This window comes from Molothrus aeneus, chromosome 27 (genome assembly GCF_037042795.1).
Source record: "Molothrus aeneus isolate 106 chromosome 27, BPBGC_Maene_1.0, whole genome shotgun sequence".
Lineage (NCBI taxonomy): Eukaryota > Metazoa > Chordata > Aves > Passeriformes > Icteridae > Molothrus > Molothrus aeneus.
Window position 1 is genome coordinate 4,873,179 of NC_089672.1, and position 22,463 is coordinate 4,895,641.

Here is a 22,463-nt window from a genome sequence, read left to right on the forward strand (position 1 = left end):
TTCCACTGCCCCCAGCTCAGCCCCCCAGCCTGGGGATGCAGTTCCTGGCTGAATTCCTTCCCTGGGGCCATCCCGCGGCTTCAAACTCCTTCTGGGCTGGGGAGGGTGGTGGGTGGTCATGTCTCTGGCCCAGGACAGGGCCACCGGGAGAGTCACTTAGGGCCACTTGGGGGGAATCTGACCCACCAGGTTCCAAACTTGGGCTGAGCCTGGCTAAGCTGGAGCAAACACTGTGCAGCTGGCCTGGGAGCTGCACTGGGGTTTAACCTGCTTTTAACCCAAACTGGCTTCTCTGCAAGGTCATGGAAAGGAAAACAGTCCCTGCCCACACTGGGCTGCAAAACCCAAACCACAACCCTGATTGTGGGGAGAAACTCCTCATTCCCAGGGGTTTGGGGGTAGGTGTGTGAGGAGGGGAATTCGTGAAGGTGGTGTCGGGGTGTTGGGAGTGCTCCCTGTCACACTGTGAGTGAGGCCTCGCTCCTGCTGGGCTGTGCCATGTCCCTGCTGTGCCACGTCCCTGTTGTGCCACGTCCTGGCCTTGCCATATCCCATCCATGCTGCATCCTGACCGTGCTACATCCAGTCTGTGCCATATTCTGGCCTTGCCGTGTCCCAGGCTGTGCTGTGTCCCAGCTGTGCAATATTTTGGGCTGTGCCACATCCTGGCCGTGCTGTATCCCAGCTCTGCCACATCCCAGCAGCGTCAGGGCTCTGTACATTCCCCTCAGCCTGTCCTGTGCCATGGCGGTGTCCCTGGAGGGCAGGTCCGTGTCTCAACCCGTGACTCCCACTCGCGATGCCGGTGACGGTGCGTGTCCAGCCTTCATCCAGGTGTTCCTGGCTCTCGGTGTCACCGCGTGCGTGTCCAGCCTTCATCCAGGTGTTCCTGGCCTTCGGTGCCACCGGGGTCGATCCCTGTGCCACCGGAGGGGCAGTGCCAGGTGCTGACAGCCCCGTTCGGGGTGGGGTCCGCCCGATGCCGAGAGCCGCAGCCCCTTTCTCGGCTGCGAGTGTCCCGTGTCCCAGAGGAGGGGAGCAGGAGCTGTACCGTGGAAATAACCCCGTGAACCCGCAGCACACGCGGGGATGTTTACTGTGTGCATCCTCAGGTTTGGAGCCCTCGGCCGATCTGCCAGAGACGGGAGACACGAGGCTCCGTGTCCGTGAGCTTTAGACGCCGCAGCCCCGGCTGTGTCCCAGCTCCGGAGCTGCCGAGGGCTCCGTTCAGCCTGCTTTGCTCACGGTACCGGGCTGCTCCCGCGGTACCACGAGCCGAGGCTGTTCCGTGGGGCTGCGGGTGCAGCTTTGGGGAGGTCTGGGGCGCTCTGGGCTCCGTGAGGCTCCGTGGGTGCCGCCGGGGGTCCAGGGATGCAACCGGGGCTCTGTGGAGGTCCGTGGGTCCCGCTCCGGGGTCCGTGAGTCCCGCTCATGGGTCCGTAGGTCCCGTTCTGGGGTCCATGGGTCCCGTTCTGGGGTCCGTGAGTCCCGCTCTGTGGTCCGTAGGTCCCGTTCTGGGGTCCATGTGTCCTGCTTCGGGGTCCGTGGGTCACGTTCCGGGGTCCGTGGGTCCTGCTCCGGGGTCCGCGGGCGCCGCAGCCCCCGGTGATGCCGGTGCCGGTATCCCTCGCCCCCCTGCCGCCCCATCCCCGCCGCCCGAGCGGGGCCGGTCCCGCCCCGTTCCGGTGACGGCGCGGGCGGGCCGGAAGCGCGGGGGGGGCGCGGCAGCCCCGCTCCCGTCCCGGTACTGCTCCCATCCCGGTGCTGCTCCCGTCCCGGTGCTGCTCCCGTCCCGGTCCGGTCCCAGCCCGGCACCGCCATGCGCAAGTTCTTCCAGGAGATCAAGGCCGACCTGAAGTTCAAGACGGCGGGGCCCGGGCAGAAGCTCTCGGAGCCATCCCGGTACGGGCTGGGGGGACCCTCCGGTAACGTCACCACGGGTAACGCCACCCCCGGGCACCCTCCGCGGCCGGTACCCCCCGCCCCGGGCCCGGTACCTGCCCGGGGCACGAGGGGGACACGGGGCCGGCAGCGGTGACAGCGCCGGGCCCGAGCGCCCCTTCCCGCGTCCCCGCGCTGTCACCGGCGGGTGGGCGCGCACGGGCGGTCCCCGAGCCGTGTCCTCCGTGCCAGGGCCCCCAGGGAGAAGCCGAAAGCCGAGGTGGCCCCGAAGCCCCGGCAGGCCCCGACGGATGAGGCGCAGAGAGCGGCGGCCGCGGCGCTGGCCCGGCTGGAGGTGAAGCCCAAGGGAGGAAAGGCTCCGTCCGCATCCCAGGAAGCCATCAGGAACCAGGGTAGGAGCGGCCGGGGGAATCACGGCTGGAAAAGCGCCCGGGGACGGCTCTCTGGCCAGCCTGTTTTGGGGCAGCTGTCCTGGAAATGGGGTCATGTGCAGCCCTGGGCTAGGACGCCACACCTGGGCAGGTGTTTGCTTCCCAGGGCAGCGCTGAGCTGTTCAGAAGGCTCTGGAATGTGCTGAGCCTCCAGTCCAACCGGGGTTTGTGTGTTGTAGTGAGGAAAGAGCTAATGGCCGAGGCAGCTGCCAGCGAGAAGCGGCTCTCCATGGAGGAAAAGGTGAGGGAGGTGCTGCCATGCCCTGCTCAGCACCCCTTGGGGCTGCTCTCCTAATCCTGAGGGTATTTATAAACAGAGCCCCCCCCCCAAAACCTCCCCGTGCTCAGTTTGGTTTTATCTCCTTCAGGAGCAAGAGGAGGAAGGGGCAGCTGCTCCCTCTGTCTCAGGGGTTTATTTCATCTGCCCCTTGACTGGTACTGTTGTGAGGAAAGACCAGAAGGAAAAGCAGCTCCGAGAAGCCATCCAGGCAGTGAGTGTTTTCCTTCAAACTCCTCCCCTTCCCTCTTCAAACTCCTTTTGTGCCAGCAGTGACTTTTCCAACCCTCCACCTCCTTCGTGTAAAATCTCACCCAGGACAATTTCACTTTACCCGTTCAATCATCTCTAGCCCAGCAAATGGGGAACGATTGAGATGAGCTGGGGTCAGCTCCTCCCTGAGCAGCTTCTCTCCCTCTCCCCCAGTATTTCTCCGTGGACCCGGTGGCTGCTTCCATCATGGAGATCCACACCTTCAACAAGGACCGGGAGAAGGTCCGGCTGTGCGTGGAGACCATGGCCAAGTGAGTGTCACTGAGGGCACGGGCAGCTCATCCCTTCCCTGCTGGGTTTTCTTGCTCAGCTTCTAGACAAGACTTTTTTTCGGAAGAAAATGGAACTCTTGAACCACCCAGTTTGTCAGTTGACCTGATGTCAGCATCCTGGAGGAGTTGGTCCCACTAATCCAAGAGGTTTGGGAGCTGCTGGTTGTTCAGCCCCAAAACATTGATGTATTTTTTTTTTCCTGGGTTTCTCAGCTTTTTTTCTCTGTGAGGTCTCTGTTTTCTCTCTGACCTCGGAGTGTCCTGCTTTGACCCAGGCAGTGCATTCCTCTTCCTGCAGGTACCTGGATAACATCTATCTCCATCCAGAAGAGGAGAAATACCGGAAAATCAAACTGCAGAACAAGGTGTTCCAGGTGAGCTCAGGCTCCACAGCTGCTCAGCCTTGGAAAGCCCTTGCTTGGAGCAAACTCCATCTAAATTCTGTCCTTTTTTTTCCAGGAAAGGATAAGCTGCTTGGAAGGGACACACAAATTTTTCCAGGCTGTTGGGTTTGAGACAAAAACACTTCCTGTTCCAGGACAAGGCAAGAACTCGTGGTGTTAATGTGGAGTCAGGGCTTTGGGGGATGCTGGGGGCAGCTCTGGTTGCTGACAGCTCCACAGAGGTCATTCCTCCAAGGCTGGAACAAAAACACCCTCTGAGCCTGCACATTCCTTGTCCCAGTATGACATTTCCTTGTCCCCGTATGACATTTCCTTGTCCCCATGTCACTGCTCTAAAGACCAAGAGCCTGACGCCATCTTTGCGTTTGCAGAGACCACGGAGGAGTTCTACGTGCTGAGGGAGGAGGTGCTGAGCAGGCTGGAAGATCTGAAGGAGCACAAGGAGCAGCTGCTGAGCTCGGAGCCCGTGCGGGCGCAGCTGCACCGGCAGCTCGCCGTGTTCCAGCCCTCGCCCGCGGCCGCGCACTTCGAGCTGCCCCACGACTTCTTCAGCCTCACTGCGGAGGAGCTGCGCAGGGAGCAGAGGCTCCGGTGAGGGGCTGCAGCAGCAGGGCCAGGGGACAGCAGCCAAGCCAGCAGCTGGTGGCTCTCCTCAGGGCCTACAAGGGTCTGTCCCCGCAGGACAGAGGCGGTGGAGAAGGCGTCGATGCTGAGGACCAGGGCCATGCGCGAGAAGGACGAGCAGAGGGAGATGAGGAAGTACAACTACACGCTGCTGAGGGTGCGCTTCCCCGATGGATACATCCTCCAGGGTAAGGGGGACCCCTCACCCTTCCTTCGGGCACCTCCAGAAGCTGCTGAAGGTCCTTGGAGTGTAAGGAGGAGGTGCTGAGTTCAGCTGGTGGGGTAAAACCACTCCAAAACCATAGCAGGGTAACATTTCTCCATAGACTCTTCCCATCTCCAAACCCTCTCCCCCTGCTCAGGGTTGGGGTTTTAAGCCAGGATTGGACAGAGAGGGAAGAATCTCAAGGCATCATTAATTAAAGTCTGCTCTTCCCAGGCCTCTGGAAACAAGCTGGACTCATTAGATCAGTGTGTGACAGCAGCCAGCGTGAGGCTGCCTGTGTGATGTCAGATTGTACAACAGCATAAATCCTCTTCAAATTTTCCTGTAGAACTCTGGAAATCATTTCAGGCTTCCCCAGCTCTTTGTTACAGGCTGGCAGGGGCTCCCAACAATTGACTATTTTTCTTTGGGGATTCTGCTTTTAAAGTTTTCAGTTAAATCAGGCTGGCTGTGTGGCAGGGAAGTCGTTATCAAGTCAGCATCAGTAGGTGAAGCCCCACAGAACCGACCACAAAAGGTTAGATTTTGGTAAATGCCAGACTCTCTCACCTTGTTTTCTCATGGCAGGGACTTTTTATGCCCGAGAATCAGTGTCTGTGCTCTACAACTTTGTGAGAGAAGCACTCAGAGATGACTGGCTGCCCTTTGAGCTCCTGGGACCTGGAGGTCTCAAACTGACTGATGAGAACTTGGCCTTCAATGAATGTGGGTTGGTGAGTGAAAAATATTATTGTTGGTACCTTCCAGAGCATCTTGAGGCTGTCAGAGACTTCTGCTGCTCAGAGGTGGGAGAGAAGTTTGTGTTCTTTCAGAGCCCCAAGCTGTGCTCTGTCCTCTCATTTTAAGCACAAACAAAGCAGTAACTGCTTGGGGGCTTGGAGGTGTGGAGGGAAATGCAGGCTCCTCCTGGAGCACAGAGCTGTCAGGGGCTGGGAAAGAGGGAAGGCAGCGATGGTGAGGGAGGGTATGAACAGAAAGCCCACGGTAACATCCCCTAAAAGGAGCTGCTTGCAGAATCCAGCCTTGTCCTTTTCAGTCTGAGCAGTCCCAGCTCTGTGAATGCTCCCAGGGTGTTCCACAGCAGCCGTGGGAGTGCCCGAGGCCAGGCCGGGATGCAGCCAGCTGGGGCAGTGGGAGGTGTCCCTGCCCCAGGCAGGGGTGGCACTGGATGGCAGTCAGGACTCCCCACACCCTTCCCTGGCTGTGCTCAGTGCTGCTGTCCTGCCCAGGTGCCCTCGGCCCTGCTGAGCCTGGCCTGGGACGCCGCGGTCATGGCGGACGTGGAGGCGGCGGCGGCGGAGGAGCAGCGCAGCCCCCTCAGGCCCGAGCTGCTGGCCAGGGCCCAGCCCCTGTCCTGAAATAAAGGGCAGAGCCTCCAGTGCTGCTGGCTTTGGACTCGTCCCTCCTTTTGCCGAGACTGCTGGAGGTGGCTTTGGTTCAGCTCCGCGCAGGGGCTGGGCCCCGCTGTCCCCTCCCAGCTCCAGACTCACAGGTGGCCTCGCCAGTGGCTCCTCCCTGGGGCTTCCAACACCAAACTGGAGCAGGGACTGCCCGAGGTGTTCCCAAGGCAGTGGTGGAGCAGGGATTAGGGGCTGGTAAAGCTGGATTACCAGCCTGAGCCTGGGGAGGGGGCTGGGTTCAGAGCTCAGCTTCCCGTTCTGCTTCTGTGTGCACTGTAACTCCTACTGGAGAGAAGCTATTTGGATAAAGTTACACTTAGTCTGATTAAATGGAATTATTTAAAGACTCAGTTCTGATCCCAATTGCTTGAGTTGCGTTGTTGTTGTTGTAGGTTTGAGATGCCAAACCAGTCTGTGCTGGGGCTGGCACTGGTGTTACTGGGGCAGCATCACCCCCTTGTCCCTTCAGAGTGACAGCAGGGAACAGCTACTGCTGCTGCCCAGGGGGAGATAACAAACCTGAAATTACAGACAATCCTTTAAAGAAGTAATTGATAACTCACCAGTTGTATAAAGCTGAAAGCCCCAGCAAGTTTGTCCTGTGTGTCCCCAAGTTTGATGCCAGCTCAGTCCTTCAATACCTCAAGCAGAGTTGTTCTGTGAGACAGAGCCCAGCTCTGATGTAGACAAGAGACTGAGAATCTAGCCCTGACCTGTCCAGCCTGTCCTAAAATAAGAGAAACAAAGCATTTTTCCTCTCCCAAAGGTAAAGCCCTGCTGCTGTTCTCTGGAGCAAGTAAGACCACAAACAGGATGGTACAAGAGCATAAATTCATATATAATTGTACATCATTTATACCCAAGGCCACGCTGTACAACATTATGAACAGTCATTCCCCAGTGGCATCACAATAAGCTTATTCCAAAATCCCTCAGCTACTTTTAGAGATAACTTAGATACCTTCCATTACAAAGAAGTATCAAAATTTCAATAATGCTTTATTAAGGACAGATTAATATGCAGTATTTAAAAAAAAAAAAAAAGCTAAAAAGCTAAAGCTAAAAATTTAAGCTTCCATCTGGTCTGAAGCAGAACAAAGTGCTGTCTTCTCTTTACAAGAAATGTGGAATACTTTCAAGTATCTTGGTCAAAGATACACAAGGTTTAAAACTTTCTAAGTCATTCTACATACATACAGGAGTTAGTAGCATTTAAGTCTCAAATTGTATTAGATGGGCTGACCATGCTGCTGTCCTGGTGAGCAGCTCTTGTGCCACTGGATTCTGAAGCTGTGGAACCTGCAAAGGAGAGAATATTTGGTTTGTTTTTATGAATATCCTCATTAATCCAGTAAAATTTGACTACTTTATGTTTTATCTGTCTTAGCTTCCTGCATCTGTTGTGAGTCTCCTTTTCAACACTATTTAAAAACTGGTTTTAATACTGGCTTCGTATTCAATATCACCAATCCAGAATAAAAAAAATCACTTCAACCATAAAAAGGATTTTCATAATCTTTTCAGTGCTTTAGAGTCAGGCAGAGCCAAACAAATCGAGCTGCTTGCATGTCAGCAGAGCCTGAGGGAGGGAAGCTGCTCAGTGGCATCCTCAGAACAAGAGGGGACGAACCTGAGGCAAGGTTTTCGTCTCAGAGCCTGGTAATAAGCAAAAGCAGCTTAAGATTAAAGCCAGGCTCCTTGTCAAGCAGTCCCAATGTCTGTTTTGGGGAGGTGAGAGGAGCTCAGAGAGGAAGGAGAGCCCAGATAATGCCTGGAATGGGTCAAACACTCCAGAATTTCTGTGCACGAGTCCTTATCTGTCAGAGGAGCTGCCCAACACAAACCACTTCCCTTAGAGCAGGCTGGGAGAGCTCCATTGTGAGCAGCAAGAAAGAGCCCAGAGCTTTGGAAAGCACAGCACGTGCTTGGAGTCAGCTCATTGATCTGTGTGATCACGTCCAAAAGCTCCTGGAGATGAAAGGAGCTGCTCCACAGCCTCATCCCGGCGTGGCCTGAAAGGGGAGGCTGCAGCAGAGGGGCTTTGAAGCCATTTTCCAAGGGATAACTGGGACACAAACACAAGCAAGCGCTCAGATTGCGGAGCAGAGCAGCAGCCAGGCTGCTCCCTGATGTGACTTCCATCAGACAATTTGCACCTTCTGAGGAGGCACCAGAGGGGTGATAACCCAGCCCCTGCCGGGCTCTGCATCCCCAGAGGGCAGCAATATTTGCCAGAATGTGCCCGTGGATGTGCTGGCACTGCCCCAGTGCTCACCTGTGCCCCCAGGAACAGGCAGGTGGCCCTGGCAGCCAAGGGCTGCTCACGGGGGCTTTGTGCCACTGAGGCAAAAGGGGAGGAGGAGGGCAGCAAAGGCAAGAGCAGCTTAGAGAAGGCCATAAATAGCAAAGAAGCATCTTTAAAAAAAAAGGATGAAAAGCAGCAGTATCTGGAATAAGATCTCTAGAGAGAGAAAAGCTCAAGGAGTGGTGAAAAGGGCAGAAAAGCCCAAGTTTAGCTCACACAGGTGCTGCTCCCTTGGTACCCATCTCCCTTCCCACCTTTTCCTGGCTGTACATCCACAATCATGCAGTCATCATCTTCCTCATCTTCCTCAGTGTCTGCCTGAAATCCATCCATCTCTGCAGCCTGGAGGGAAAGAGCATGTCCCAGGTGTGAGCCAGGAGGTGCCAGGGGCCAGAGCTGGCACAGGCAGTGCTGGGCACCCTCTGGGCAGGTGGGCACATCTGGGGGCAAGGAAATCTGCAATCCCCAGCTCCACGAGCTGGGACCTGTGACAAAAGGGCTCCTGTGCAGGGCACACACAGTGGGAAAGAGGCCAAGCTCTGCTCCAGGATCCTCCCCTGTTACACAACGTGCAGAGCAGCCCCCGCAGCACAGGCAGCTCAGGCTCCATGGGAATCTGACTCCTGCTGCATTTTTGGAAGGGAAATCTCTCCCCCCTCTGTTTATTGTTCTCATAGAATCACAGACTCATAAAGGTCAGCGAGTCCAACTGCTCCCCAGCACTGCCAAGGCCAGCACTGGCCCTGTCCCCAAGTGCCACATCCCCATGGCTTTTAAATCCCTCCAGGGCTGGGGACTCCAGCTGTGCCCAGGGCAGCTGTGCCAGGGCTTTACAACCCTTTCCATGAAGGAATTTTCCCAATATCCAACCTAAAGCCCCCTGGCACAGCTTGAGGCTGTTCCCTCTTGTCCTGTTGTCCCCTGGCTGTCCCCTCCTGCCAGGAGCTGTGCAGAGCCACATGGGCCCCCTGAGCCTCCTTGGCTCCAGGCTGAGCCCCTTTGGAGGTCCTCTCCCTTCTGAAGATGGAGAATTACTGTTGCTTGTCAAGTCTGGACCTTGTTCTCTCCTGACTCCTCCTCCTCTTTGCCAATCAGCTTTTATTCAGGGAGTGGTGCCCAGTTCTTCCCTTGCTGCCATGGGAAAAGCCCAAATTCCCCATTTTGAATGGAGAACACAGAACCCAAGGAGTGACACAAACCAAAGCTGCCCAGCTGTGAGGTTCTGTTGAGTTGGGTTGGTTTTTTTTTTTTTTCCCCTTCAGATAGAACTGGAATGAAAATCCTGATCCCCATCCCCTAAAAACTCTTCCAAGCCAAGAAAATTTTCAATTTCCATCTTTCAATAAAGTCCCAGTTCTCAAATTAAATCCCTCCTACACGTGGGCAGGTACTGCCCACTTCAGCACCACATTTTTCTCTCCACAGCTTATGTAAGAGCACCTTGACTCACACAAGCCCTGGTGTGAGCTTCCCAGCAGAGAAACACGTGCCAGAGTGGGAATCTGGCAGCTCCCAGCCACTGCCAGGCTCTCTCCACAGCCCAGCCTGGCTCCACAGGAGGGGTGGGATCTTCACACCTGAGCAGGGCTGATTGAGACATCAGGAATGAAAAGCTTCTGGGGCTATGACACCTCTGCTCGGAGCTGCTCCTCCCCAGCACAGCTCTGAGAAGCTTTGAAGCATTCAGGCTGGTGATGTAATTCTCCTAAAAGCCTTTGTTTTGCTATTTCTGCTCCCTTATAAGCTGAATTTCCAGTGGGTGCCAAGCAGAGACTTTTATCTCTGCCTTTATTTAGTGTACAAGAAAAAACCCAAGCAGATGGAGTTTGGGGGCTGAACAGCTTCTCACAAGTCTCTGATCTCTATCAATACCTGAATGCTGAGCTTTTTCAGTAGAAAAGCCAAAAAAGCCAAGAATAAATTGGGAAGGCAAAGCATAAAAAGCATCAAAAGCCTCATCTGTGGTCCATGGGAGGGGGGGTGGAACGAGATCAGCTTTAAGGTCCCTCCCAACCCAAACCATTCTGGGGCTCTTTCCTAAGCTGGTGCACAGGGAGGGAGGAATAAATCCACTGGCAGGGACTTCAAACCCTGCCCTGCCTGGGGGATTGGAAGCCAAAGGTTGATAACCCCAAGTTCCAGCACCTAAAGCCTCCACAGAGCATCCCAGGCTTTGTGGGGACTCAGCTCCTCCCAAGCTTTGTGGCTCCTCCAGGGCCTGAAGGGGCCAAGAGGAAACACAGAGAGAGAATTTGGGCAAGGGATGGGTTAGGGTTGGAAGGATCAGGACACAGGGAATGGCTCCCACTGTCAGGTGGCAGGGCTGGATGGATATTGGGAAGGAATTCCTCCCTGTGATGGTGGGGAGGGGCTGGGATGGAATTCCCAGAGCAGCTGGGGCTGCTCCTGGATCCCTGGCAGTGCCCAAGGCCAGGCTGGAGCAGCCTGGGACAGTTGGAGGTGTCCCTGCCATGGCAGGGGTGGCACTGGGTGGGATTGAAGGTCCCTTCCAAGCCAAAGCATTCTGGAATTCCATGATCCCATTTTTCAGTCATGATTAGGCTCCAGCACTACCTGTGGTTGCCCTGAAAAGCAGAAGCAACAACAGGAAAACCACAACACAGCTCCCAGGCAGCAACCACTGCAATTCCATCTCATTTTGTCCCTATGAATTATTATGATTTTAAACCAGCTCTTGAAATTCAGCTTTATGTGTGTCAGGATGAGCTGGAGCCTTTACAGACTGCTCTGGGCTGAGTTGCAGCACTTGGGAACCACATTTAATCCGTTCACATGCAACTGCTGTAAGTCATCAGCTCGGGCTGTACATCTGGCAGCCACAGGCACACATAAAACCTGCACACAAATTACACACAGCTGTAAAACCAGGGCCAAGCAGACTCTCAAACTATTCACAGCTTGGATGCAATCGCTGCCAAATAGCAGAGAATGGAAGAACAGCAGGAGAGCAACGTTTCAAATGGAACAGAGAGTCCAAGCTGCAGACACACAAAAGAAACCCATCTCTTTAGTCCCATCATTTCACTCCTTTCCCCATAAAAAGGGTCTTCTGGCGTGCAGGACAGTGGCTAGAGGTAACAGGCTGACCTGGGGGGTACAAACACCCCCAGCCCTCATCCTGGGCCACAAGGAACTCACCTGCTCAGCACCCCGAGGCCTCTTCATGAACTTGGTGATGGACATGCTTCCCACAGCCTTCCTCTTGGCTGCCAGGGGGGTGAGCTGGGGCACGGCCACTCCTGGCACGCTGGCCCCCTCCTCCTTGCCCGTGCAGGGCACCTGGGTGACGTAGCTCCACTGGCAGGGCACGGGCAGCTGCTCCTGGCCGAAGCTGCGCAGCACCTCGGCGTGCACGTACCAGCACATCCTGAACTCGGGCCTCTTCTCGTACACTGAGCTCTCTGAGATGATCCTCTTGAGCCTGGCCTTGGAGGGCACCCCGCTGTCCTCGCCGCCCGCGGGCTCTGGGGGGCTCCTGGAGCCGTGGCTGAAGCGTCCCTGGCGGCAGCACTCCTGGAACTCCTGGATGATCACCCTGCTCCCATGCACGTTCCCGTGCAGCAGCGGCAGCAGCTGGGCCAGGACTGCGGGGGAAAGGGGCACAGAATGGGTTAAAGGTTGGGAAAGAATTCAGCACAGATATTCCAGAGCTGGCCCAGGACTGTGGGGGAAAAGGGGCACAGAATGGGTTAAAGGTGGGAAAGAAATCAGCTCAGTACTCCAGGACTGCAGAGGAAAAGTGGCACAGAATGGGTTAAAAGTTGGGAATGAATTCAGCACAGATATTCCAGAGCTGGCCCAGGACTGTGGGGGAAAAGGGGCACAGAATGGGTTAAAGGTGGGAAAGAAATCAGCTCAGTACTCCAGGACTGCGGGGGAAAGGGGCACAGAATGGGTTAAAGGTTGGGAAAGAATTCAGCACAGATATTCCAGAGCTGGCCCAGGACTGTGGGGGAAAAGGGGCACAGAATGGGTTAAAGGTGGGAAAGAAATCAGCACAGGTACTCCAGGACTGCAGAGGAAAAGTGGCACAGAATGGGTTAAAAGTTGGGAATGAATTCAGCATGGGCACTCCAGGACTGCAGGGGAGGAAAGTGGCACAGAATGGGCTAAAGGCTGGGAAACCACGGGGATAGAAATCAGCATGGGCACTCTAGAACTGGCCCAGGATTGCAGGGGAGAAGTGGCACAGAATGGGTTAAAGGCTGGGAAGTCGGGGGGATGGAAATCAGCATGGGCACTCCAGGACTGTGGGGGAGAAAGTGGCACAGGGTGGGTTAAAGGTGGGAGAGAAAGCAGCACGGGCACTGCAGGATTGGTTTTAGAGATGAATTGCCCAGAGAAGCTGGGGGTGCCCCATGCCTGGAAGGCTCCAAGGTGAGGTTTGATGGGCTTTGGAGCAAGTGGAAGGTGTCCCTGCCCATGGCAGAAACTGGATGGTCTTTAAGGTGTCCCCCAACCCAACCCAACCCAACCCAAACCACGCTGGGAGTCCATGATTGTAGCAGCTTCTAGATCTGATGTAGAAAACTCATCCCCAATAACAACAACAGCCTGGAGTGAAATCTCCACCCCCTGCTTGGCCTTTTGTGAGTTATTCACAGCCCTGTGTTAATCAGGTGCAGGAAAAGCTCAGGACTGGAAGCAAACACAGAAACCAAACCATTTCCCCCAAACAATAAACAGGCTCAGGCCCATCCTAAATCTGAGCTTGCTCAAGTCTGGTTGGCTGTAGTTCCTAGATTGCCCAGAGCAAGACTTTTTGGAGAGGCACTGCCAGAAAACTCCTTTCCAAGAGCTCTCAGATATTCCTTGGATTCCAGCCCTGTCAGAAACAGGTCATTCTGAATGCAGCACTCACTAATCCCCCTGCTCCCTCCAAAGCAGAGCACAACACTGTGGAAGCGCTGTTTAGCCCTTCAGGTCTTACTTTGCTGATCTTTTGCTCTTTTTTTGCTACATTTCTGTGTCTGCTGCTCCTCCTCTGGCACAGGTGGATCCAGGACACAGGCTGTGAACTGCTGGAGCACCTTCAGGTCGGGGTTGGTGCCGTTGTCCTTTGCTGCCCTGTCCCAGACACAGCCAATCTTCACAGGCTGTAGGACATGGAACCTCTTCCCCTTGGCTATCAGCTCATCCCACTCCTTTGCTTTCAGTTTCTGACGAACCTTCTGGTTCTCTGGGTCACACTCCTGCAGCCACAGGGGACAAAAGGCTTGTTACAGCCAGACCAGGGGAAAAAAAAGAGCTTTTTAAAGGCAGCTTTGCCTCGTGTTCCCTGAAGCACACAGGGCTCCTGAACCCTGCAGGCACAGAGCACGTGCTCTCCTCCCCTGCCAATACTGACATGGCACAGTTCACTGGAAACAGAGATGGAAACCCAGGGACACCCAGCTCCCTTACCTCTGTCACACCTTCATCTTCAGATAGGTACCCATGGGGTACAAAAAACCCATCGTCCTCATCTTCATCCTCTCCCTCCTCTTCGTCATCCTACAAATAAATGGGTTAAAGTTACACTGCCAAGGGCATGTGGTTCCTGGTTTTATTCAGCATGCAGGATCCTCACCTCTTCACTATGGGAGAGACTTTCCCCTGGCTCCTCCTCTTCCCACTCTTCATCACTGTCTACTTCATAGTCCAGCAATTTCTGCAAGAAATGCCAACATTTCTGTCCATCACTGGAGAGAGCACAGCCCCAAACCCAGGCTGGGCTTTCAAAGGGAACAAAATGGCTCAGAAATGCCAGGGAAGCAGAGGAGTTGGCCAAGCACATTCACTTTTAGAGCATTAAGGATTTAGCAGGATGAGGTGCTTACAGTGTCCTTGGACCATGGATTCCTGGCACGGATCAGGGAGGTTCTCTTGTTCCAGGTGCCCCAGTAGGCAGGGCGGTGATTCTCACTGAACTGCAGGAGCTTCATCCTGCCAAACTTCTCCCTCTCAGGAACAGCATCTGCCTGGCAGCTGTCCACCACCACCACGTCACTGGGAACACAGGGGAAGGTGGCTGAGCCCCACAGAGCAGCTCCAGCCTTCTTCCCTCCTCTCCAATCCTCAATCCCTCTCTGCAGTTCATTTCATAAACCAGAAGCAAAATAAGCCCCCAGGTGCAGACTGACCTGTTGACACTGTCACTGCTGTCACTGACCAAAGTGGGCCCAGTTTTTCGTGGTTTACGACATTTTAGATCCTTCAAGAAAGAATCTTCACCATTCTGGGCGTGCAGGAGCTTATCCAGCTGCTCCAGGTCCTCTGGATCCAGGGCAACACGGCTGAGGGGGGCTAAGACCATGTTCTCCTTAATTTCAAAAGGAGCAAACTTCCCACAGGAGCCAGCAAGGGTCTGAAACATCAAGTGAGGAATGTCAGGGTTTGGACACTGAGAAGCTGCAGCACCAACACGTGCAAGAAACACCTGCTGTTGAGGTGTTGTCTGAGGTGAAGATTTAGGTTAACTGAAGATTTAGGTTAAGCCCTTCCTGTCCAAGACTCCAGATCTTCCAGGCAATGCAGAAGACAGAGCTGAGGTTCACTGAACCAACCACAAATGTCTTCTGTAGTCTCTGCTCCGGCCTTTTTCTTAAAATCCTTTGCACTTTTGGGACCAGGAAATTAAGAAAAACCAATGTTTTGACCACCTAAGAAGCTGTAAGGGGCAGCTGAGAAGGAAATCAGGGTATTTTTGTTAGGAACAACTGTGAGAGACCAACACACATGCAGAGGCACAGCAGTCCCTCACCTTGGGGGCTTGTGGAGTCTTTGGTTTCTGGAAGAACCTGGTGATCTCTGCTTTCTGTGCATTGATGCGCTGAAATGAGAACCCAAATGCAAACGTGAGATGGGACAAAGCTTTGGAATGCCAGGTGAGCTCATGCATGACTCAACTTCAAATGAGGCACAAAGCAAAGTTCAGGCAGTCAGCAGCTCCTGTGACTCAACAGAAACACTGATTGTCCTCCCTGGCACAAGCAGGGCTCCAGTGTCACTGCCAGGGGAGAGGTCACTTGTGGCCATTCAGAAACACACACAGAAAACACCCAAGAGGGGGAAAAGCAAAGGAACCAACAGGTGTGAAAGTAACAGGTAAAATCTGCATGAAGCAGCCCCAGCAAGTCTGCACTCAAAGGAACAGGCTGCACTCAAAGGAACCCGCTCCACCGTTTCACCCCAGAAAGAATTTAGAGACAAGCCAGAAAAAACATTTTTACCTTTTCTTCCTCCTTTAACCGTTTCTCCTCTTCTTTCTTTCTCTTCTCCTCAAGTTTTGCCCTTGAAAACAAAGATCATGTGAACTGTCACCCTCCAGGAAGGGTTTATTTGCACTGAGGAAGAGGTGGGAAGCCCCAGACCCCACCACGAGGATCATCTGTCAACCCAGCCAAGAACCCCACTTGGTTAAGTGCAGAGGAGACTTTGTTCATTCCTTCTAGAGCAAATATTGACCCATTTCAGGTTAATGGGCTGCCTCAAGTTTCTCTCAGTCCCAGGGAGTTTCAGGGGTTACCAAGTCCCAGGTCACTTCCTCCACAAACAGCACAAGAGCCAGGTCCTGCTCAGGGCAGCAGAGGCACTGCTGGGATGGGGGCACAGAGTCCCTCAAGCATTTCAGAGCCACCCCCTGACCCCAGGCCTGTGCTGCTGGAGCAGGAGGGCAGGGAAAGTGGGCATGGAAATCAGCACAGGCACCCCCAGGATGTGCACAAGCCCAGGCACTCACTCCAGAGCCTCCTGCCTCTCCTTGCGCTTCTCCTCCTTCACTCGCAGCTTCTCAGCTTTCTCCTTCTCTTCCTTTTCTTTCTTTTCCCTCCTTTCTCTCTCTTTCAACTCTTTCTCTTCCTCTTTCCTCTTCTTTGCCTCCTCCTTGGCTCGTTCCTTCGCAGCTTTTGCCTCTTCCTTCAGCCTCCCCTTCTCCTCCCTCTCTGCCTGCAGCTTCTGGAGCTTGTCCGCACGCTCCTGGTCCTGGGGCACAAAGGGGACACTCAGAACTGCAGCTCTGTGCTCCCCAAAGCCCCAGGGAAAATCAGCATTTTTTTATTTATTGCTCAAAAAGGAAGCTGGACCCATCCAGTGCTTGACCTGCAGCATCACAAAAATATCCTGGACTGGGAGGGCCCCTCATGCTCCTCCCCAGGAGTGCAGGTGGGAGCACATCCACATCCACAGCCCCCCTGCCTCAGGCAGCTGAGCTTCCCTGGGCTGCCTCTCTGAAAGCTTTAATTATTCTTAAAAAAGGTATTTTCATTTCTCTAAGCATCAAAGAAAGCTTTGTATTGAGTCATCTTCATTACCACTGTGGCATTATGGAAAATTAGATGGGAATTAAAAAAATCACAATGATTCCCTTATTTAATAGGAGATTTCAGATTCTTTCCAAAATATTTCCTCCTGAGCAAAGCTTTTCATGCTTTGGTGTCATCACAGGGCTACAGTGGTGTCACTTCCACAAGTGAATTTGAGCTGATTTGACATCACAAACCCACAAGGATTTTCTGATTGTTTCCACAATCACAGAAATCACTTTGATGATCCTTGTGGGTCCGCCCCAGCTGGGCTATTCCATGATCTCAGGGAGTAAAGTCAGCCTCCAAACCCCAGACTGTGGAGCTTATCCCTTGTTTTCTTCCATTCTAGATCATCAGACATCACCAGTGCCCTGAGATTGTTCAAGGGGCACTCTGGGAACAGATTTTATTGGAAGTGTTGCCTTTTATGGTGTTTCCTCCCAAAAACAACTGCAATTCCCACCGTGGCTCTGCTGACACAAAGGGGGAAGATGTCAAACTAAAGAGAAAAAGCTTTTCTGTGCTGCAGGCACTGGTGATGTCACCAGGAAAGGAGGATCTGCCTGTGCCCAGACACTCCAACTCCTCCCTGAGTATTTTCAGTTTTCTTTTATTGATTTCACATCTTCCCTTGTCAACATCAAGGCTTCCTTGAGCAGTGTCACAACACAAATAACTGCAGAAAGCCACCAACAGCCAAATGGTGCCAATGGCAAGGAAACAACACTGTCAGCCTGAGTCATGGAATGTGCAGGGTGCTGGTGTGAAGCTGACAGCTCACTGGTGGCTTTGGTTCATTCCCAGCATCATTTTTAGCTTCCATTCTCCTCTCTCCCTCCCATCCCTGCTATTTTTAACACAGCTATAAGAGGGGAAGAAAACAACAGATTGGAATTCTATATGGGGCACTGGGAAAAGCTGAAAAGCTCTGCAGCTACAACTTACATAAAACACACAAGTTTATAAACAAGCCACTGAGAGACACAGAATTCCTGAGCACAAACCTTCCCAGGTGCAGACAAAAACAAGCCCAAAAAAGCCCATTCCTGCAGCAGTGACCCTCCAGCCTCCAGGAGTGGCAGCAGAATGAGGGAGCAGAGTTTGCTGAGGAGCTGCAGCCAAGCAAACAGAACCTGGAGCTTGAGCATTCCCAGTGGTGGCATCCAGTGGTGACATCCTCTGGGAAGTCACAGACACAGTGCCCCATTTGCCTCATGTATTAATAAAAACAGAACCTAAATTTTGAGGCTTCAATCTCTTCCCAAAGAGCCCCAAATGCACCCAGGGTTCCATTCAGGAGCTTTGGAAAGAGCCAAACACTTTAACTGCCTGCATTAAAGGTTCTTCCATGCTCCTCAGGGTGAGGAAAAATGGCAAAAGAGATGTTCCAGCTGGGCTGAGATAAAAGGCAAAGCCTTTGTTGGCTCCTCAGGGGAGGTCTGGGTGTCAGGGAAATGCCTTACTCTTTGCAATCTCAGCTTCTCCTTCTCTGCTGAACTTCTGTGGAATTTCTGAGGTACCTGCAATTACAAAATGCAAGTTTTAGAGGAGATCCTGGTCCTCCCTTTCCAGCCTGAGTGGCACCAGGGTTGTTCCTGCAGATCCCATCCAGTCACTCCCAAATCCCCCAGAGCAGGGAATGAGGACACACAAAGGAACATCCAATGTCCCCAGAGCAGGGAATGAGGACACACAAAGGAACATCCAATGTCCCCAGAGCAGGGAATGGGGACACACAAAGGAACATCCAATGTCCCCAAATCAGGGAATGGGGACACACAAGGGAACATCCAATGTCCCCAAATCAGGGAATGAGGACACACAAGGGAACATCCAATGTCCCCAGAGCAGGGAATGGGGACACACAAAGGAACATCCAATGTCCCCAAATCAGGGAATGGGGACACACAAGGGAACATCCAATGTCCCCAAATCAGGGAATGAGGACACACAAAGGGACATCCAACCTCCCCACTCCCACCCCAGCCTGGATCCACCTCCTGTCCCCTGAACAAACCCCTCTGGTCCCCTCAGTCCTACAGGATCCCTTGCAAGGGGACACCACACCTGGGGAGCTGCTCTGAACCACAGGGGACATTTCAACGTGGCAAACTCACTTCCTTCCAGCTAAACTTCTGTTTGTTTCCTTTTGGGTTGGGTTTTTTTGGTTTTTTTTTGCATCCACCTATCTTGCTGTGATATTTAGCTGTAACTTTATGAGTACAAGGACTGTTTTCCACATTTTAACACTTTCTTCTTGTCCTCACAGTCCACTTGATCTTCCACCAGTAGCAGCTCACTGACCCTCAATTCCAAACAGGGCACATTTCTCATTTATCTTTTATTTATGGGGGGAAGAAAAAGGTGTTTTATGCCTAAGGCCATTGTTCATAGACTGGTTAAAGGCCTAATTTGTCAATATTTCAGCACACTGGGACTTGATTTACTGGATCCCTCCTCCTCCTGCTGCCATTCACAGCATCCCATTTAAATTGTGATTAACAGGCTAACACAGCCCAACTGCTTTATTTTCTATATTTATCTGATATAAAACAGGAGTTCTGTCAAGTGGGGGCTTCAGCTCCTCAGAGCTATTTCCCTCCAGGAAAACAAAGCTGCCAGGACTCCCAGCTGCCAGCTTTGGGCTACAAACTCCCATTTTGGGGAGCAGCACATGAGCAAACCCAGCCCCACTGGCAGTGTTGGATTACACCAGGAGTGCTTTCTGCTACACTGGAAATACTTCATGCCTGCTTGAGTGTGTCTGTTTATTTTAGAGAGGGAAGGTTGGGAGTTTTCACAGAGGAGGAATTAATTGATCACTTGACTTGATAAACACAACAAAAGGACTGGGAGAACCATCCCCGTGGTGTTTGAGCCACCTGAGCAGATGCTGCCACCCTTGGAAGCTTCTCTGTCCAAACTGCCCCAAAAATCAGGGTGGCTGAAACTCAGGTGACCAAAAACCCCCTCATCCCGAGCTTTTTCATGGAATCCCAGAATGATTTGGGTTGGGAGGAACCTTAGAGCCCATCCAGTGCCACCCTTGCCATGGGGCACGTTCCACTGTGCCAGGCTGCTCCAATCCCCACCAAGCCTGGCCTTGGGCACTGCCAGGGATGAGTGAGGCAGGAGAGCTGCCCTGGGCACCCTGTGCCAGAGCTTTTCCATGGCAGCTGCAGAGATTCAGAGCTGGGAAAGCATCTGCACTGGCTGTACTGGGGGAACATCCTCACAGGAACCCCAGCAGCTCTGAGGAGGATGAAACAGAGCTTGGGAAAAACCACCTAAACACAGAACTGCTGTTCCTAAAACACCAAGCCCCAAGTGGGGATTTCACTAAAGAAACGTAAATACAGCAGCAGCCAGAGCCAGGGAGGATCAAACCCTTGAGCTGCAGGATTTAGAGACCCCCCCAAAGGCCAACAACTCAGAAATTAATCCTCACCACCTTTCCTACACTCCTCAAAGCCCCACTCACCCTCTTCCCCAGAACCCCAGGCACCCAAGCACTCCAGCACAGCAACTGCACCCCAAAGCAGAGCAGACCAACCTTCCTGGCAGGTGTGGAGGCAGCCAGAGGGCTGCTGCTGCTGCCCTTGCTCTGTGCCAGGAGCTCGGGGGAGCCCCCAGAGCTCAGTGAGGAGTTGGTCAGTCCCGAGTCCCCCTCGTGGGACGACTCCAGGGCCTCGCTCTCCGACGCGTCCAGAGAGGCCACCTGGGGGCATTTCAGGGTCATGATGTCCTCCAGCAGCACCACGGGCACCTTCCCCTCAAAGAGCACATCCTTCAGTTCTCCCTGAGCGCCCTTCCTGCCCGCCCCATCCTGGCAGGCCGTGGGGCTGCAGCGTGGGGGGCTCCCGGCTCCTGCAGCCTGCCCCGGCCCAGCTGCAGCTGCACAGGGCCCCTCAGTCCCCACGGAGTCACCTGCTGGGCTGCTCTGCGAGGGGCTCAGGCAGCCCAGCTCCTTTCCTATGGTGCCATTGCTCACAGCAGCTGTAGAATCCACAGCCCCGCGCTCTGCGCCGTCCCCGAGTCCGCGGGCAGAGCCCCTGGAGGGGTCAGGAACACCCCCGGGGTCACTCGTGTCACCTCCTGGGGTTTTCTGGATAAAATGGTCCAAAGGACCCTTCCCGTTCACGAGTTTTGGAGTCAAATTCCCGTCGGAGCCCAGCTGGCAGTCGTTCTCCACATTGTCCAGGGAGGCACCTGAGGCATCCAGGGAGGGATCCTTGCTGGCAGCAAAAGCACTCGGGGAGCTCTTGACTTTTTTGACTTCTGAACTGACATCGAGATTCTCCTTTGGCACAGGATTGAGGCGCTTGAAGGGCAGCCGAGCTGCAACAACAACACCACGTTAGGCACAGGAAACACCAAAGGCTTTCATTCATTCTGGAGCGCATTGAGAATTGAGATGAGCCACTTAGAGATTATTTAATCATCCCCAAGCAACGTATTTCATAAAATCAGGTCTGAGATGTTCTTAATGTGTTAAAACTGCGCTGGAGGAGAGACATTCCCTTACCTTGGACGAGCTTCCGTGGAGGAACAGCAGCTTTGTCTCTGCACTCCATGGCTACGGGAGAAAACAACAAATCAACACTTGTGGGAGCTCCCAGCGAGCTGTTGCCTCCCCGGGACGGCTGAGACAGAGCCCAACAGCTCTCTCAGGGCCGCTGAGGGAGGACAAAGAGGTCCCAGTGTCACCCCCAAGCCAAAGGAACCCCCGACCCAGCGGGTCCCGGCAGCCACACTGTCCCCCTCACACTGTCCTGGGACAGGAACGTCCCCAGGAGCCTGTGCCTGCACCCAAGGAGATGTGAGGAGGGAATTCCTGGCTGTGAGGGCGGGCAGGCCTGGCACAGGTACCCAGAGCAGCTCTGGCTGCCCCTGGATCCCTGGCAGTGCCCAGGCCTGGCTGCAGCACCCGGGGACAGTGCGAGGTGTCCCTGCCCATGGCACGGGTGGGACGGGACGGGCTTTCAGACCGCTCCCCACCCAAACCGGTCTGTGACTGCACGAGTGCGGCTGCAGGGCGGGCCCGGGCCCAGCCCCGGGGCGCGGCGCAGCTCCGGCACCTCCTTTGTTACCCCGGGCAGGCCCCGCGCACCCCGTGGCCCAACCGCCGCCGGAAACACCTCGCGCCCCGGCCGCGCGGCACCCCCAGCCCGGTCCTACCTGTGGCGGCGACGGCGGGCGCGGCTCGCGGCGGTGCCGGGGGGCGGCGGCCGACCCTGAGGCGGCCCGGCCCGCGCAGCCCCCGCCGCTCCGGGCCCGGTCCCGCCCGGTCCGTCCCGCTCGTACTTGGCGGGAGCCGGGGCGACCCCGCGTACCGCGCCACTGATTGGTCGAGCGCGCCCCACGTGATCCGCTCAGCCACACTCCCCGCTGTGTCTCGCCTTTGGATTGGCCGCCGCCGGGAGCGCCGCTGATTGGCGGAGGGGGATGTCGGTCTGGCGCGCTGCAGGCGCTGATTGGGTGGCTTTGTAAAGGGCCGGCGGGGCGCCACTGGGTCCCTGTGTTTGTGTTTGGGCCCGAGGCCTACCGGCTCACCGGGCGGGACCGATACCGCGGCGGGCCGGAGCGGCCTGTCCGGAGCAGCGGGCGGAGGGGGCGGAGCCAGCACTGCCGCCCGCCGCGCTGCTACGGGCATTGAGCCAACGCGCGAAATGGCGGCGGCGCCGGCGGCCAATCAGCGCCCGCCGCTGCGAGGCGCAGGCGCAATGGTTGTCACAAAGCATGCTGGGAGTCGTAGTTTTCAATTTGGAGTGTTTGTCGCCCCATTTTTCCCCCAGACCTATGGCGGGGGTCCTTGCCCGGTTGTCCCCGTGTCGCACACGCGGTCCGCTCCCCGCGGGCAGTGCCGAATCCTTCAGGAGAAATACACAGCTGTACCACAGTCATCTCCCAACATGACCGCCCGGCCCGCGTGTCGCGACAGAACGATTCTATTCGCCGCTCAGTCGCGCCGCTCGGCGGTTCCGCCCGGCCGGCAGGGGGCGCGCTGGCGGCGCTCCGGCCGGGCCGCTCGGTGGTGGCGGCC

The 22,463-nt window shown here is 54.9% G+C and overlaps 2 protein-coding genes across 3 annotated transcripts; one reads left to right on the top strand and one right to left on the bottom strand.

The window, feature by feature from the left end:
• Window positions 1–1,709: 1,709 nt before the first annotated feature.
• On the top strand, window positions 1,710–7,184 carry UBXN6 (UBX domain protein 6). The gene is made up of 11 exons (XM_066566611.1): window positions 1,710–1,902; window positions 2,134–2,294; window positions 2,513–2,574; window positions 2,702–2,824; window positions 3,037–3,134; window positions 3,454–3,529; window positions 3,615–3,699; window positions 3,931–4,150; window positions 4,241–4,371; window positions 4,977–5,122; window positions 5,639–7,184. The coding sequence occupies exons 1-11, from the start codon at window positions 1,820–1,822 to the stop codon at window positions 5,765–5,767; spliced, it is 1,314 nt and encodes a 437-aa protein (XP_066422708.1). The 5' UTR covers window positions 1,710–1,819; the 3' UTR covers window positions 5,768–7,184.
• CHAF1A (chromatin assembly factor 1 subunit A) lies at window positions 6,836–21,678 on the bottom strand. 2 transcript variants are annotated; one of them, XM_066566604.1, is made up of 15 exons: window positions 21,599–21,678; window positions 20,946–20,996; window positions 19,974–20,758; window positions 17,884–17,940; window positions 15,856–16,097; window positions 15,347–15,407; window positions 14,878–14,946; window positions 14,258–14,481; window positions 13,955–14,123; window positions 13,705–13,785; window positions 13,539–13,628; window positions 13,066–13,327; window positions 11,274–11,719; window positions 8,369–8,456; window positions 6,836–7,108 (listed from the first exon to the last, which is right to left on the bottom strand). In XM_066566604.1, the coding sequence occupies exons 2-15, from the start codon at window positions 20,992–20,994 to the stop codon at window positions 7,029–7,031; spliced, it is 2,703 nt and encodes a 900-aa protein (XP_066422701.1). In that variant the 5' UTR covers window positions 20,995–20,996; window positions 21,599–21,678; the 3' UTR covers window positions 6,836–7,028. The 2 variants fall into 2 exon arrangements, with proteins under 2 accessions (XP_066422701.1, XP_066422702.1); XM_066566605.1 differs by lacking the exon at window positions 8,369–8,456.
• Between the last annotated feature and the right edge of the window lie 785 nt (window positions 21,679–22,463).